Genomic DNA, 17,733 nt, shown 5'->3' on the forward strand with positions numbered 1-17,733 from the left:
GATAAACTCATTAAAAGACAGCATTTTGTGATCAGTGACCCAGCGCCCAAAGACACATGGAAGAGTGTGAAGCACTCATGCTATCTATACACAGCCTTCTAAGAAGTATTGTGCTAGCTAACTGCAGCTCTTATCTAGAGTCTTTGATGAAATATATGTTTTCTAGTTTTACAAATTCTGACAGTAATCGCGTAGGCAAGAAACTTCGATGTTTTCATGTTCACTACATAATATTTCTTTCTAATCCATCATATTCTGGGGTAGAGTCATAAAGGAAAAGTCCATTTTCAGTTCAAATGTTTTCCTCCAGAATTGCTTATCTTATCAGTTTATATAAAGGAACCACCTTGTCTGCTTTCTTTTTTTCAGGTAGTAGGATTAATATGATCACTGTTTATACTGCCCCAACCCCTCAGAATCTACCGTCCACTCTTCACCATGCTCTGTCTTTGTGGACTGTGGCACTAGGTTCCCTTGTCCTCTCGCTTCTCACTGACTTTAGTTGATAAGAGACAATGGGAAGGTTGGAGAGAGAAGAGAAATGGACCCTTTGAATCCATAGCTGGGCCATGACGGCATTCTTCTGTCAAAGACCACAGGGATTGAAAGGTGCCTCTCTTATACAATCATAGCTCTTACCAAGTTGTACTAACTGCTCCACAAATCATAGGGGCAGTAATAGTCTCCTGGGAGCCCTCGTTGTACAGTAGTTAGGCGTTGGGCTGCTAACTGCACGGTCAGCAGTTAGAAACCACAAGCAACTCCACAGAAGAAAGACAAGACTTTCTACTCCCGTAAAGAGGTACAGTTTGGGGAACTCAAAGGGTCATTGTGAGCGGGTATTGACTCAATGACAGTGTTTAGAGTTGGATCCCTTGGGGGCAGGAAGGAGATATACGTCTAGGCTTTCATGACTCCCAGTTGATTTCCCTTTCTCCTGCCCACACATTTGAAAATAGTTCCTTCGTTAAACTCTTTCAGCACATCTTTGAACCAACCATCTGACCATGTGATGGGGACATGTATCTGTGTCACATTTATTTCAATGACTGAAATTCCATTACATCAACTTTTGTGGAGAGATAACAATCAAAATAATAGATTTACACATATGACTTTGACTTAAAATAAACCCAAACCAAAGTTGCTGTCAAGTCAGAGCTGACTCACGGGGACCTCTGTGGGTTTACCGGGACTATAATGGTTTCCTGGAGTTGAAGGCCCAGTTTATACCCCTGGGAGCTTTCTCCCTAGGATCTGCCCATGCAGGATTCAGCCCAACGCTTAACCACTTGCCACGAGAGCTCCCAAGAAACAGTCACTGTGAAACTATACTAGCAAATCGAGAGTAACCAAAATCAGATCAAACTCACTGTCGCTGAGTACATTCCAACTCACAGAAACCCTGTGGTTTCCGAGACTGTAAGTCTTTACAGGAGTAGAAAGCCTCATCTTTCTCCCACAGAGCACCTGGTGGTTTCAAACTGGGGACCTTTCAGCTAGCAGCCCAATGCATAGCCACTATGTCAATAGGGCTCCCAGGAAACTACTACTGTCAAACTATGACTGCGGTGACAGTTCCATTTTGGAGCGAGCTATCTATTATGGTAACAAGGCAGGATTAGGGTAAAGTGTATCTTGAGCCATCAGACTCACCCCAGTCATCACCCTTCACTGCCTTGCTGAATTAAAACTCTTTCTTGAGTCACACCTTTATCTTCAAGAGATAAAAAGAGAGGGAAGTGAGCCAAAGAGGGGACACCTGACTACCGAGAAGAAACAGGAGCAGGTACACCCTTTGGAAGGAGGATCCTGCTCTAGAAACCTCCTGGATCCAGGCGACAGAGCTACAACACTAGAGATGGCAAGCAGCACTGGCAGAAAAACAGCGGCATCAGAGAAAGCTGAACCAAGAGACCAGCACAAGACAGAGCAATGGGCATTTTGGCTCATGGAATTCATGAAACCAGCAAGATGCATGCCTTTGGGCAGGAGGCTTGCTGGCAAAGTGGGATGTCTGGGCACTTGCTGGCAAAGCTAAAAGAGCTTTGTAACCCTTGCCTGGAAAGGGCAAGTGCTAAGAGTCCACACGTGCTGAGAGGTCAAGAGACAGAGAGGTGGAGCGGTGAGCACTCCTGAGCAGAGGCTCTTCTGACCCATGGAGTGTATCCTGAGTGATTTCTGATCCTGAATTTTAGCCTCTTACTTCCCTAACAAACCCCATAATCATAAGCATTGTCTATGAACTCTGTGGGGCCATTGCAATACATGATTGAACTGAGAAGAGAAATAGAGAGTTGTGCTGGAGGCATGATTGATGCTAGACTTTATATACACACACACGTGTCTGACATCAACCTCATAGGAATCAGCCTTGGCTGGCTGCGGCTGGTGACCTTGACCCTCCTCTCCCTCCTTGTGAAGGGGGATGAGGTCAATTCCACTCATGCTATGTTTATAAGCCAGGAGTGACAGAGAATAACAGGGCCTAAGTATGAGATGCTTTTAAGAATGTCTTAGAACCTAAGGAATGTATTTCTACTCATGAGACTCAGGCCTAAATTATCTTTAAACAGAGTTCCCTGGGTACCTTTTAAACTATGGATAAGTATCTTGGTAAAATTAAATAAAAGATTTTCTAACAGTGATTAAATAGGAGTAGACACATGTGATTTGTAAACACGACTTGAGGGATAGTATTAAAACGTGTTTACTTCTTCCAAGCCTCTGACTGTTGTCAATTCTCATTATGTCAGTACTCATTCATGTTAAAACACTGGCAGACAACTAAGGTTGATTTTATCATTTCACTGATGTTACAATATGTATTTTTGAAATATTTACACTCTTCTTTTTAATACGTTCATATTTTCATTAAATAAAACTTATAGTGATTTATTTTCACAGTATTTTGCTCATGCCCTCTTTATCTTTCATTTTTAATTATGAAATTAAGAAAATTGACTTAACATCTAGACTCTATAATAGACTCAGCATAAATATATATTATTTACTCTAGAGCAGTTCCAATTCTTTAATTAAGTTAAAGCATAATGAAAAAAAACACACAATTGTTTACTAATTGAATAAAGTCATATTAAATAGGACAATTAGGTGCAAGCATGAGGGTCTAACATACCCTAAGCCTTCAATAAAACCAGCTGAACTGGAAGCTAAACATATCAAGCCTATCTTTTGCCTAACTGAACATATTTCCATAAAATAAATGAATCTATATCTTTTACCAGTATATTACTTTTAAGTCAAATATTTAAAATATGGTATCTGCTCTGTGATAAAACATATAGCACCAATAGGTAATATGAATTATCTATCTTATACACTATATTAATAAATAACATAAACTTTTTTCTCTAATTCAGTAATTTACTATTTCCCATCCTGGAATTTTTACTGAAGAAGCATAAAAGTACCTAATTGGAAATGTGGCATACTGACAAAATTAGGTTCACTTACTTATGCAGAGTCAATGTGTTATTTCATCTTTACACATACAAGAGAAAATAGAACTGGGAATAAGAATTAGAGGGTAAGATCCTCTGCTGTAGGATTAATGTTAAGAAAGCACGAACAAAATCATTATGTAAAAATGTCTAGAGTTTCTCATCTCATATACATATGGAAAACATCCCTACCCAATTCAAACTTTAAAGACTTGTTAAAGGAACACACCATTAAACCAAGAAAGCTCATCTGTTGAACCTCAACAGTCCAGAGTCAGGTTCAAAGTTGAAAGATTTGAGAATAAGAGTTTCCAATGCTGGAGCTATATCTGGCTCAGGATTTACATAATCACAACATGAGTATTGTATGCTCTGTTGCCAATAAAAAATAGTTTCTGCTAGTGGGCGTCACGTATGCAGATAGAAATGCTTTGAGAAATTGACAATAGTTTCAATTTGCAAAAGTTATTCCAAAGGCTGCAAAATTAATTCCTGCCTTATATGCTATGAAAATTCAAAAGACCAAACTCATTGCCCTCAGGACAATTCTGACCCATAGCAACACTACAGGACAGAGTAGAACTGCCCCTGAAGGTTGCTGAGTTTGCAACTCTCTACAGGAGTAGAAAGCCAAGTCTTTCTCCTGTGGAGCAGCTGGTGAGTTCTAACTGCTGACCTTGCAGTTAGCAGCTCAATGCATGACTACTGTGCCATCAGGGCTCCTTTTTGCCTTGAAGGAGTCCTAAGAATCTCGATTCTTGGCATAATGAGTTCTGCCAAAGTAAGGCAGACTCCATCTTCATTGGGTTTTTTTTAAGTTTACTCTCAAATCAGTTCGCCAGAATGCTTCACGAAGCCCAGGGTTGTCTCTTTCTCCTCCTGCTTCCTCTGAAAGTGTGCTCCAAGGACGAGTGCCTGCCCAGGACGGCCTCAGCAGATCCGCAGATTAACAATGCAACTCGAACATCGTGATAAAACGGTGCTTCGGGGATCTCCAGTGACAGCTAAAACATGGTTTGGTAAAGGTCAACCAAGCAGAATTTTCCCTTGAAAGTTCCTGAATTTTCTGTACTTCAATTTTGTGAGACATCCTTCTCACCATTGCACTGCATAGAATCCTCACCAACTACCTCCCAATTCACATTGTTGCATTTCATCAAAAAAAAATTTTAATTTTAACACAGACTCCAGTTTGCTCTGTGACATATTTTATAGTCAGCAATTGAGAGCTCCGGAGATGCGTTTCCCACAATGACCCCTGGGGGCTTGACGATCTGAGTTTAGTACCAAGCAGGGCTGTTTGGGCTCATCTACGTGAACTTCTCAGGAGTCACTATCAGATAAATAATCTCTAGAATTTCAAGTTTTATCTCTATGTGAAGAGCTTCTCAAGGCTTTCTTGAAAGAGCTGAATTATGTTTGTCACCCTCTGTTGCAGGGTTTTCTTCTGGTCGTTCAAGAATTAGCCTCTACTAGCAGGAGAGGAAATACTGGATTTTTACAAAACAGTGTACAGGAAGACCCTGAGTTTGTACACTCTCTGGTTCCAAAAACCTACCACCATTGGGTCTATTCCAACTCACAGAGATGCTTTGTAGGGTTTTCAGGGTTTACAGTTTTACAGGAAGGAATAAGATAGCCCCATCTTTCTCTTGCAGTGCAGCTGTTGGCTTTAAACTCCCAACCTTGTGGAGAGCAAGCCCATACTTTCCCGGTAGAACCATTAGGGTTCTTGGGCTCCATAAGCAACATGAAAACAAAGGCATGGTTCTACTAGCTACAAGCAGTGAGAGCCATTGCTATTCACAAATAGTAGTTACAACTTTCCAGAGCATGATAAGCCAGAGCATTAGCCTGCCTGCCAGCCACAAGACAATGCCTCCACTAGTCTCAGGCACACTGGTTTAAGCAATATACTGTCCAAACGCCATCTGCTCCCCAAGAGTCTTAAATGTTAAACTTAAAGCTTCTTTGAAAATAGAAAATGCCATAGCGAGGAACACAATATAATCTCCATGTGGGACTTCTGCCCAACATGCATTGCAGACAAACACTAGGACTTGGCCACATCCTCCTACCTATTGTATTGGCATGCCTTTACCAAGGACAGTCTGAAAAATACGTGGTGAATTTGTTTACTCTTCTGAAAATTCTAAATTGAGAATTCTGTATGAAACATTAAAATTAAAAGGCTCCTGAATTAAGCAGAACCCATGGGATGCATCTTTGTCATTGATATTTTAAAGCTTCCAGAAGACCTAAGATTAAATGTGCTTCCCTATAAGATAACCGTTGTAAGTTAACTAAACAAAATACAGAGTTACAACATCAGATTTATGTCCCAACTCCCTGAGTTGTCCCAGAACCATCTGTTCCTTTGCTGGCTTCTCCTTTGCAACCTCAACGGTCTCCTTTGCTCCTACTGAAGAGGCCTCCATTCCCCAGTCATACGGGAGCATACGAGTCAGATTGTCACTGGGTCTGGTTTGAGGTTTTAATTTAAATCTTTAAGAAAGTAGACTCCACACCTGTCTCACAGAGTGGCTAGAAAGCTTGAACCAAAGCTCTTTCCATTAATGGCCACCGGCATTCCATGTCTTTTCTCTCTCTCGCCAGTCATACTCAGAGTGTACAGTTACTTGTATTTATTCTTCTAGTTTTTAATCCTGGTTCTTACAAGTGCTCACCATATTCTGTTCGGTTTCTCTTTGTGGACATAGAAATTGTATTCTACATTTCCCACGCTCTTACAGAGATGAGTGTGGGCCAATGGGGTAGAGGTGCAACTGACTGTGTGCAGCCGATGGGCTCAGTCTCACCTCTGACCTGCAAGCAAGAAATGATCTTTCATTGTATTAGGCAGATAATACTTTTGGAGGTGATGATAGATAGATAGATGATAGATAGATAGATAGATAGATAGATAGATAGATAGATAGATGATAGATAGGTAGATAGATAGATAGATAGATAGATAGATAGATAGATAGATAGATAGATGATAGATAGATAGAATTGCATCATAATGTATCCAAACCGTAAGAAAATAAACATGTTGTTTCATACTTCTCAAAAGCATACTTTCTAATACTATATACTATCTCAACAAGGTGATGTCCTAGCTCTCTTCCTCTACTCAATCATTTAGATTTTTACCTAATTTCTCATGAATACAAGTAGTTATATAATGAACATAACTGCAGAGGTTAAATGCTGGGAATGTTTAAAGAAGCATATAGAAGCTAAAAAAACATCACTATCTTTCATGTCTAGTGCATCAAAACAATGGACACAATGGGACAGTTTGGGTTTTTTTTTAATGATGCTTGGATGTGTTAGTCTGGGTACTTTAGAGAAACAAATCCACAGAAACTCATGCATAAGACAGAGTTTTATATTAAGGTTAAGTGAGCATCAATAAAACACCCTAACCCAGTGCTGCCCAAGCCCACAAGTTCAACATTAGCCCATTAACCCATATGTCCAACACCAATCCAGAAAGTCCTCCTCTATCTCACAAAGCAGATACAATGATGCCAACTGCAAGAGAAAAGCTGAGTCAGTGATGTGTAAGCATCTCAGCGCTGGCAGGGGTCTCCACATGGCTACTCCAGCATCCAGGGTTGCATCACGGTAGGTCCATGTGGCTTCCCCTTGGGGATGTCTTGCAGGAAGTTGGCCTTGCAAGCTGAAGCAGGGAACTGCTAAGGCAGTTGCACCCTAGTCTGACCATCACAAAGCAAGAGACCTGAGAACTAGAAAGGCGAGGCTCACCGAGGGATAACTCTGTCCTTCAATTAACTCCACATGTGTTTATCAACCAGGTTGGCACAATAAATTAACTAATTCACTTGGATTAAATGAAAAGCTCTGTGTCAAAATTAAATAGAATGGTAAGGTATATTTGTAATATTATGAAAAGTCTTACAGGAAGGTGTTAGACAACAGAAAATAAAAAGGTATTGTTTTGTGTAAGGAATAAAGATATTGGAGTTGTGAGAAAAATAAAAGATGTCTCAGGGGACAGGGCCAATATTATACAAGAAAGAAGGAATTTTTAAAAACCAACATGTAGCTACTCCCATAGATATTTCTGAGTATGAGGGAGGAAAGAAGGTGAAATTGGATAGATAAGAAATATCGCTATCATAGACTTAGCTTATGGTTGTTGAAAGAACCCTCACAAGTTACCTAATCTATGAACCTTATTTTAAGATGAGATAATGCAAGTCCTCAAAAAAACGAAACCAAATCAGACACATACAACACGGCTTTTGTTTCTTCTCTATTTAAGATCTTACCCCCCACTCCCCACCCCACCCCCTTGCCTTTAGCAGTTAGTGAAAGAAATCAAAGGTTGGAATACCTACTAACATACTAAATCAGAAACTAAATTGACGTACCATTGAAGAAAAACTTTACTTATTTTAGGCTCATAATCAGCTTTCAGAAGGTCCTGATGGCAACACACATCAAACATTACAAGACTGAAAAGAGAAATGAGTGGAGAACTGAACCCTGATTAAACAAAATCCCTTATGGCAACAGTTGGGTTCTTGAAGGCCATTAAGACTCAGCCTTGAAACGGCTGAGAAGTCTCACGACCCAGGTGTCAGTATCTGCTGTTTGCTTCTGCGCCTTGACATTGAGACTAAGAAAAAGAACAAGGACGTATGCGAGTTCTGGGAAATCAGGATGGTTAATTTTCTCAAGGAGGCTTGCTTTGGAAAAACAGAGTTGTTGATGTGTAGCCAATGTGCTTGCTTAACAATGAGAAAAATATAACCCCGGGTTGTTTCTGCATGTATAAAAGGAAGATGTAGAATAAACTCGGGGCTTCAGTATTCGCTGTTGCCCTCCCAATACTTTCTGTCTCTCTTTTTTTCCTTAATCCTTACTCTCCCTTTCAGGACCGTTCACTCGTCGGCAGGCTCCAACAGATTGGCTCCTCGAACAGGGACCTGAAAACGGGGGACCAAGTGAAGGACACCGTGGATTACAAGGTGTACATGAAGTGATTGGTGTGCAGTGAGTAACAATCGGGAGTAAAATGGGGCAAGGAAATAGCAAACAGATTTTTGTATATATGCTTCAAGATATGTCAAAAGCCAGAGGAACAAAAGTAAGCTATCAAAGATTAGAGAAGTTTTTAGATTTTGTAGTTAAAGTATGTCCTTGGGTCCCTGAAGATGGGACTGTAAATATTGAAACTTGGTTGAAAGTAGGGGAACGACTAAAAGATCACTATGCAAGTAATGGACCTAGCAAGGTCCCTATAGATACGTTTAGCCTATGGAATTTAATTAGGGATAGCTTGGATCCTAGGCAAGAGGGATTTTTGGAGTTAATAAATTAACCTGTGTTAAGCAAGGAAAACCGGAAGCGAGTGCCTCTGCAATTACTAGAGGGACTTTCGGTGGCGGAAAAGAAAGAAGAAAAAAAAAAAAAGAAAGAAAAGAAAAATGGGAAATTCCCCATCCAGGGAACGTGAATATCAAAAGTTGATAAAAGAACTTCTCCATTCTACAGGGGTGGAAGTTAAAGATAAATTATCGGGAGAATTATTTGCGCATGTACAACAACATTGTGATTGGTTTTACAGTCAAGAAAAGGTTCAATTGAATTCAGCAGCATGGCAACAAGTAGGAAAAACATTACGCACTGCTCATCAACGGCGACAGACTATGAATTTAAAGCTATGGTCTTTGTGTAGTGCTCTTACTCAGGCTTTACAGTTATTAGAGACAGACTCGGAGAAAGGTGTAGAAAGTGATAAAGATAGGAAAGAGAATGGAATCCAAAGGGAGGAAGAGGAGTATGCAGAAGTAGCTGAGGAGGAATTAGGTCCAGCATTAACAAGGAAAGAATCAGATGATGTCGTGATAGAAGGAAATGATGTTCCAGAGCGTATAGGATTGTTAAAACAAATGCTTAAATGTCATTCTGCTAACAGTTGCTCCATTACCCGGAGCTACTTTCACTTTCTCAAGGCCAAAACGTGGGGAGGAGCTGCCTCCCAATCCAGGAATATTAGCTTTTCTCATATCAGAGCTTGTGCAGGGATCGGCAGAACTGCATAACAAGCTGGGTGGTTTGCAGGGGCTATGGCTGGTGCTGTGATTGGTGGAAAGCACTATGTCTGTGAAAATCAGTGACAGGCGCTGGAGGACTCTGCAGCTCTATCTCATTTTCCTAAGCCTAAAAGAAAGTGCACCCCTCCAGAACCAATAGGTTATAGAACCATAGAAGGAGAGATTTTACAATGGGGTCGAGGGTTTGCTCTTATCTCCACAGATTCCAGAGCTGAGTGGTTGCCAACCCGACTTCGGAAACTGAGAGATGGCTAAGAAGTCCCGCACTCAGAAGTTTCTGCAAGTTTTCAAATTTTCCCTTTTCCTTTTGCTGAAGAAGAAGACAAGCACATTAATACTTATAGCTTGGCGGTGAGGGGATTCCCTATTTTCCCAAGATATGATTCTCATTGTTTATCTTATACACATGAGGTTTGGGGAGTGAGGTATAATCGTTCTTCTTTTGTAGCAACTACAGTTCTTATTTCTGCAAGAGGCTTTAGAGGGAAAGTCAATAATATCTCTGAGACCACTTCTACCCTGTTATCTATTTGCCCACTCCCTAATGTAGATCCTGGAATGCAATAATTGGTATGGACTCATTGTCAAGGAGAATAGCCTAAGATATTATTAAAACATACAGACTTGAAAATAGTGGATTGGAGCCCTCATGGAGACTTTATTAATAAATTTTCAAAAATACCTTTAAGATGGCTAATGGTTCTTTGAAAGGAAATGGCAATGAAACTGTTATTTGGCATGATGGAGGATTAACCCCTCCTATGCCGCATTTGTTGGGAGATACAAACTCTCAAGGCCATTTATGGAAATTATTAACATCTGGGGAGCCAATTAAAACCTGGATTGGCAATATGTCTATCAATATTTCTAATACTGTTGCACCTATTAGTATAAATCTTCATATTAATGCTACTCGGTATATTCAAGCTTGTGTGAAAATTCCTTATGTTATTTTATCAGGAGATATTACTTGGAATTCTAGTACAGGGGTTTTGACTTGTTCTTCAAATTGTACTTTACAACATTGTGTAAATTTTACCTGGTGGAAAACTTCTAGCCAAACCAGAGACAGTTTGTATCTTGTTAAAGTACGTCCTAAGATTTGGTTGCCTGTTAATTTAACTCAACCCTGGAGTGAATCTGTGGGAGTAATGCAGATCTACAATGCCTTGACTGAATTGACCCATCGAGTGAAAAGAATGATTGGACTGATAATAGCCACAGTGATTGGACTTGTAGCTGTAGCATCTACTGCAGCAGTGGCGGGAGTTGCTTTGCAGCAAGAAATACAAACAGCAGACTTTGTTCGAGGGTGGCATAAAGATTCTCATCTGTTGTGGCAACAACAACATGACATTGATGCTCAAATAGCTGAAGACATCGCCAACTTACAACAAACAGTGTTGTGGATGGGAGATCAGGTATCTGTGTTAGCTACTCGAGTTATGCTTCGATGTGACTGGAACACCTCTTATTTTTGTATTACTCCTGTTCCGTATAACGTTAGTAAGGATTGGAAAAATATTAGAAATTTATTAATTGGACATAAAAATGTATCTTTAGAAAGTCAGTTATTAGAATATCAAATTGGTGAAACTTTCATTAGACAATTACCCAAACTTATTGGTAATGAAATTTTTTCAGGGAATTGGTAAGAGACTGTCTTCTATTAACCCTTTGGAACAAGCAAATGCTTTATTATCTTTAACCATTGATAGTGTTATTCTATTAATCATTAAGGTTATGGTTGAATTATTGGCCTTAAGTACAAAGTTACATGAAGTATGCCTGTGTACTTCGCCCCCTCCCCAAACGGGGGCATAAGGCAGAGGCTGGTTAGTCAGAGATGGGTAAGATTGAGTCCAAGTCTCTCAACCTAAGACAGGTCATCGTCACCTGGAGGACTGTGGCTGATGACGGGTCAGAGTGATTTCGGGACTCGACAACCTAAGACAGGCACAGTCATCTGATGGCGTTTTGAGTAAAGACTTGTCTTCAGTAACTAAAAAAGGGGGAGATGTTGAAGGCCATTAAGACTCAGCCTTGAAACGGCTGAGAAGTCTCATGACCCAAGTATCAGTATCTGCTGTTTGCTTCTGCGCCTTGACATTGAGACTAAGAAAAAGAACAAGGACATATGCGAGTTCTGGGAAATCAGGATGGTTAATTTTATCAAGGATGCTTGCTTTGGAAAAACATAGAGTTGTTGATATGTAGCCAATGTGCTTGATTAACAATGAGAAAAATATAACCCCGGGTTGTTTCTGCATGTATAGAAGGAAGATGTAGAATAAACTCGGGGCTTCAGTATTCACTGTTGCCCTCCCAATACTTTCTGTCTCTCTTTATTTTCTTAATCCTCACTCCTCTTTCAGGACCATTCGACTCGTCGGCAGGCTCCGACAATGACTGTGCTTAAGTTTTGCCTATGCTTAACAATGCTGGATTGCTTTCTCCTAGCTACTAAATTCCTTACCATTGAGTGTGTAATATTTGCATTTGTAATTTTTAATATGCAACATTTAAAAGCAAATTTAGCTAATTATAAACTGATGTAACTCCAAAGAATAAAAGATCTTTTAATAGTTGAAATGTGATTATAAAAGGAGCCTTCAATCAGTTATCAGGCATCAAAGAACAAAAAAATCATATCATTGTGTGCTCACCTTCCCAATACGATCGCTGAAGACAAAGCGGGTACATAAGCAAATGTGGTGAAGAAAGCTGATGGTGCCCAGCTATCAAAAGATATACTGTCAGGGGTCTTAAAGGCTTGAAGGTAAACAAACGGCCCTCTAGCTCAGAAGCAACAAAGCCCACATGGAGGAAGCACACCAGCCTATATGATCACAAGATGTTGAAGGGATCAGGTATCAGGCATCAAAGAACAAAAAATCAAATCATTGTGAATGAGGGGAAGAACAGATTGGTGACCCAAGACCCATCTGTAGACAACTGGACATCCCCTTAAAGAAGGGACAGGGGTGGGGGGGGAGACGAGCCAGTCAGGGTGCAGTGTAGCAGTGGTGAAACACAACTTTCCTCTAGTTCTTAAATGCTTCCTTCCTCCCCCACCCACTATCATGATCCCAATTCCACCTTAAAAATCTGGCTAGACCAGAGGATGTACACTGATACAGATAGGAACTGGAAACTCAGGGAATCCAGGATAGATAATCCCTTCAGGACCAGTGGTGAGAGTGGAGGGTGCAGGGAGGGTGGAGGGAGGGGGAGCGTGGAAAGAGGGAACCAAGGATCTACATATAACCCCCTCCCTGGGGGATGGACAACAGAAAAGTGGGTGAAGGGAGACGTTGGACAGTGTAAGACATGACAAACTAATAAAAACTTAAAAGTTATCAAGGGTTCATGAGGGTGGGGGAAAATGAGAAGCTGATACCAAGGGCTCAAGTAGAAGCAAATGTTTTGAGAATGATGATGGTAACAGATGTACAAATGTGCTTGACAGAATGGATGGTTGGATGGATTATGATAAGAGTTGTATGAGCTCCCAGTAAAAAGATTAAAATAAAAAAAGAGGAGCCTTCAAATATTTGTGGGGAAAATGACACTAAATAATAATGGTATTTTCCCACTAACTTTTTGAAGCCCCCTCATATATCAAAGTATACATGAGAATGTCTTTATTTCCTTTGTAAAATAATACACTAAAGTTTATTTCATATGTATTCCCCCTAAATCTAGTAATTTTGAAAGGAAGAATATGAAGAAAAAAAGAAAGACACATGACTACAAATTCTCCAGAAATATTACATGCTTATGACATAGTCATGCATGTGATTGGCATGAAGCCAAATCCAATTAGCTTTCACTGTGCTAACAAGAAACTGTAGCAAAATAAGACAAATTCTATGGCAGAAAGCCAATATTTGGATATGAAATTATGTCTTCTAGACATATATTTAGTGTTGCTTCCAAGCCCCTTCACCCGAGCTTCATTTTACATGTGCTCAGGTCTTGGCTTTGTCACAGAGCTGGGTTTTAGAATGACTTCAATTTTATAATTAAAAAAAAGTATGTTCGGCCTCACAGAAATTCCAAACTGCTTACAGGTCTGTGTCATAGTTCCTGACATTTAACCGAAAGGATCAGCATGTAAAAGCAGATAATAGAACGCCAGGGGTCAGTGAAGTGAGCAGGCTTTCAAACATGAGGGTACCTTCCTTAGACTTTCATGATATGGCAAATTTTGTAATTAGCTTGAGGGTTTTATGAAAAGAGCCCATCTCTCTGCAATTTATAGATTTATGTCATTTGTAAGAAAAAAAGTGAAATAACCTTTAAAATTCAATAATTCCTTCATCAAAAGCTTGTTCATATTGGGGTTTATCTTAGATGTACTATGTCATTGGAGGTCACCCTCTTGAATTTGTGCTATCTGGTTTTTCAGTATTTGAAACCCAGGATTGACACATCTTCTATGGGGACAGCAAGTACAATAAGGGCTTCTGGGGAGTACAGTAGGGGTGGGGGGGCAGTAAAAGCAGATGATGTCAAGGAATCCAGGAAGGAAAAGAATGTTTGGAAACTGATAAACTGATTGAGGTAGCAATTGTACAATGCTGCTTGATATGATTGAATTATGGAACAATATATGTATTCATTCCCAATTTTTAAAAAAAGTATAAAAGAAAAAAGTTGACATACATATTACTAATATTAATAATAGCCATATCAATTGTAGGTGTTTTTCAAATCCATCTCACTAAATTCTAACATTATCTCTACTTTAAAAGTAGAGGGTGGGATCCTAGAAGGTAAGTATTCTATTTTATTTTAAATCTACCTTTTGATATTTCTACCCCTTAGCTGTTTTGCATTTCTCATAGTAAAAAGAATAATTAAAAATAGCCAAAAGGCTATCAATTTACTAGAAACATTGTTAGGGTTTTACATAGATTTCCTTAAAAGTCCTCAGAAAGGCAAATGTTGTGAATCTTAAAGGGGATAAGAAACTTTCCCAGAGGCACTCGGCATCCAAGAGGTTGGCCACTTTCAAGAAATAATCACAGGAGTTCTTTGGACAGAGAACCAACAACAGCAGAAGACAAGTTGAGATTAATAAACATGACAAAGCCAGCCCAAAGTCAACCCAAATGTAGATGTCTCCAACGTAAAACAAACCTGCAGACTCAAAATAGCGAACCCGATAAAAATGTCTAGTGAGACAGTTTCAAAGTAAAAAGAGGAAATAGTATAGTTAGAGAGCTTCTAAATGGAAAAGAAGTCAAGCAAGTTTCAAGAACTTGGGAAAGACAGTAAACACTAAGAGGGAAATTAACAAAATATCATGGCACTGGAAGAAACACAGAGAGGAAGGCAAGATGAAAAGCAAAAGAAGGAAACCGTGTCGTATACGCAGTCATGCAATACTGGCGATCTACAAGTACGTACATGGGTGGACACGCAGGCTGAACTGGGATAGAAGGGAAAGTATCTATATTAGGGTGTACTAAAAGCATGAAAAATTTCCCCCAAAGCTATCTATTTACATTTTTAAAAAACAAAATAACCTTATCACCTTCAAAGCATCCTCCATTACACTTAATACTTTTGTCAAATCTGTGATTCCATTCTTGGAAACATTTTCCAAATTAATCTGTTTGGATGGCTGACACCTCCCTCCTTTTTTCTGCACCTCTTCTACATCATCAAATCCCTGCCCTTTCACTTCTCTCTCCATTCACGGAAACAAAAAGAAGTCACACAGAGTGAGGTCAGATGAGTAAGGTGTGTCGGGCATGAGAGGCATGCTGGTTTTTGCCAAACACTGGTGCACTGAGATGGCTGTGTGAGCAGAACCCTACCAGACCCCCACCCCCCACCCCACACACATAATAGAGAATATTTGTATATGGCACTTTCTCTTTGCTTCAATTATATCCATATAGATGGCAAATTTTTGAAAACATCTTAGCCATCATCAAACACCTTGAGGGGATGAGTCACTAAGCCTGGGGGCTCAGGACCACAGTCTTGAGTGGCACCAGGATAAATGGGCACAATGATCCCCACAATGCACATCCTAGTTTGGTCAGTGATGACTGGGTTTTTAAGAATTGGTGAGAGGCCATTATGACGCAACTATCAGTCTCTTACTGTCTGGAGGAAACAAGAGGGATAAAAATCAAATACCTATCAAAACAATTAGTCCAACGATCTAATGGACCACATAAACATCAATCGCCATAACCCTGAGACCACAACTAGGTGGTGCTCAGTGACATTAGATGGTCCTGGATGGAGTGGGAGAAACTGGAGCCCTCAAATGCAGCTGGTGGGGCTAGAAGATTACACGGCACTTCCATAAAAAGTTGGAAATAAAAATATCATATGATCCAGCTATCCAATCATTAATTAAATATCCTAGGGACATAAGGAAATGGACCATGACACTAATAGACATATGCCTATTCATATCCATCAATGCATTTTCCACAATAGCATAAAATGGGAAATAACCTAAATGCTCATCAACATAAAAATGGATAAATGCACTATGGTACATACACACTATACAATACTTTGCAACATTAAAGAATAGTGATTAATATGCAGAGCACCTCACAATATGGATGAACCTGGAGGACATTATGTTAAGGGAAATAAATCAATCACAAAAGAACAAATATTGTTTGAGACCATTATTATTGAGTCAAGAAAAACAATTTACAATAAAAGAAACATTCTCTTGTGGTTATCAAGGGCAGGAGGGGTGGGAAAGGTCAAATTGCAACGAGAGTGTAACTATATATTAGCTCAGTTGAAAGGGAAGGCAATATACAATACTAGCAAAGTTAATAAAAACTTATGAAAGCAAAGATACTGAGAGAAGTACAAGGGTCAAAGGCAACAAATGTGAATAGCATTATATATGTAATCCTGCAATAATAATGTATGAGTGGATGCATAGATACACAAGCTGAATAGGTGTGGGAAAGAGAATGGTGATTTTATATGTATGTATGTATGTATAAATAATCTATCAAACATATATATATTTGATAGATTATTTATCTACATATGTATTTACCTAGTTGCAAATAAAACCATGAATATAGCAGAACCTACAGAGGGCAAGATTATGGACATAACCAAACACTTTAAAAGAATAAGCTGCTGGGGCTCAGGACCATACTTCCAGCAAACACCAAGGTCTCTCAGAATAAAGGATTCCACAAATATGCTGTCCTTCTTCCTACATTGGTGAGTAGGGATATTAAATGCTCATGAGTAACTTCTATGCATGATATGTATCATCTCGTATGGTACAACTACTGGTCTAGTCTTGTGTAAAGGAAAGAAGAGTAAAGAAAATCAAAGAGATAAGGAAGCAATTACTCCAAAGGACTAATGGACCATGTCAGCCCCAACTGCCATGCCCCTGAGGCCAGAAAACCCACACAGTGCCCGTCGATCACTTCTGACTGCCCAGAAAGGAGTTACAACAGAAAGTCCCCGATAGAGTGGGAAAAAAAATCATACTAAGAAGAGTTCACAATCAATTCTAGAACATTTTCTTCTGTCTTGTACTCATTGTTATTATCTCATCACTGTGCCCAACCTCCCTTGCCATGCCCCCAAGAAACCATTAATCGTGGTACTGTCTAACGATTCACCCATCATGGACTCATACACAGAAACACCTACCAAACAACAACTAACAACCATAACAAAGTAAATAGAGACAAACCTCAATCAAAAAGAAAGCAGGAAATATTAAAAACAAGAGCAAGTTTACAATAGCCAAAAGGGAGATCAAATGGTAAGGGGTTCAATTTTAACCTAACTATGCCTGCATTGATCCACTTTCGAATGCATTCCACAACACAGCAAAGCTTTTGCGTCCCTAGTCTATGATCAGAGGGAATTTACTGGAGTAAAGAACCCTATAGAGATCAACCGGATAAACCTGATGCGAATGGTTAAAGCGTTGTCTGTGGATCCACCCTGCGCCGCACCTTAGACTTGATCTGGTTTTCAACAGGTTCTGAATTTTTTTGTTTTTTGTCTGTTCATATTGGGATTTATCTCGGATATGTTATGTCTTTAGGGGTCACCCTCTTGAATTTATGTTACATGCTTTCAGTACATGAAACCCAGGATTGGTGAACTTGTAGGGACAGCAAATAGAATAGGGTTTGGGGGACTTGGGG

General features: G+C 39.6%; 2 protein-coding genes across 2 annotated transcripts in view; one reads left to right on the forward strand and one right to left on the reverse strand.

Moving 5' to 3' along the window:
• The window catches only part of LOC123522575 (sodium-driven chloride bicarbonate exchanger-like), a 174,323-nt gene that overhangs the window by 57,504 nt on the left and 99,086 nt on the right, over positions 1–17,733 (reverse strand). The gene's annotated exons all lie outside the window — the stretch shown is intronic.
• LOC123522664 (endogenous retrovirus group K member 7 Env polyprotein) lies at positions 8,341–11,851 on the forward strand. Its single transcript, XM_045298855.1, has 2 exons — positions 8,341–8,467; positions 9,759–11,851. The coding sequence occupies exon 2, from the start codon at positions 10,246–10,248 to the stop codon at positions 11,209–11,211; it is 966 nt and encodes a 321-aa protein (XP_045154790.1). The 5' UTR covers positions 8,341–8,467; positions 9,759–10,245; the 3' UTR covers positions 11,212–11,851.

The sequence above is a fragment of the Echinops telfairi genome, unplaced genomic scaffold, assembly GCF_000313985.2.
Source record: "Echinops telfairi isolate 266 unplaced genomic scaffold, ASM31398v2 ScPeMD7_4;HRSCAF=17, whole genome shotgun sequence".
Classification (NCBI taxonomy): Eukaryota; Metazoa; Chordata; class Mammalia; order Afrosoricida; family Tenrecidae; genus Echinops; species Echinops telfairi.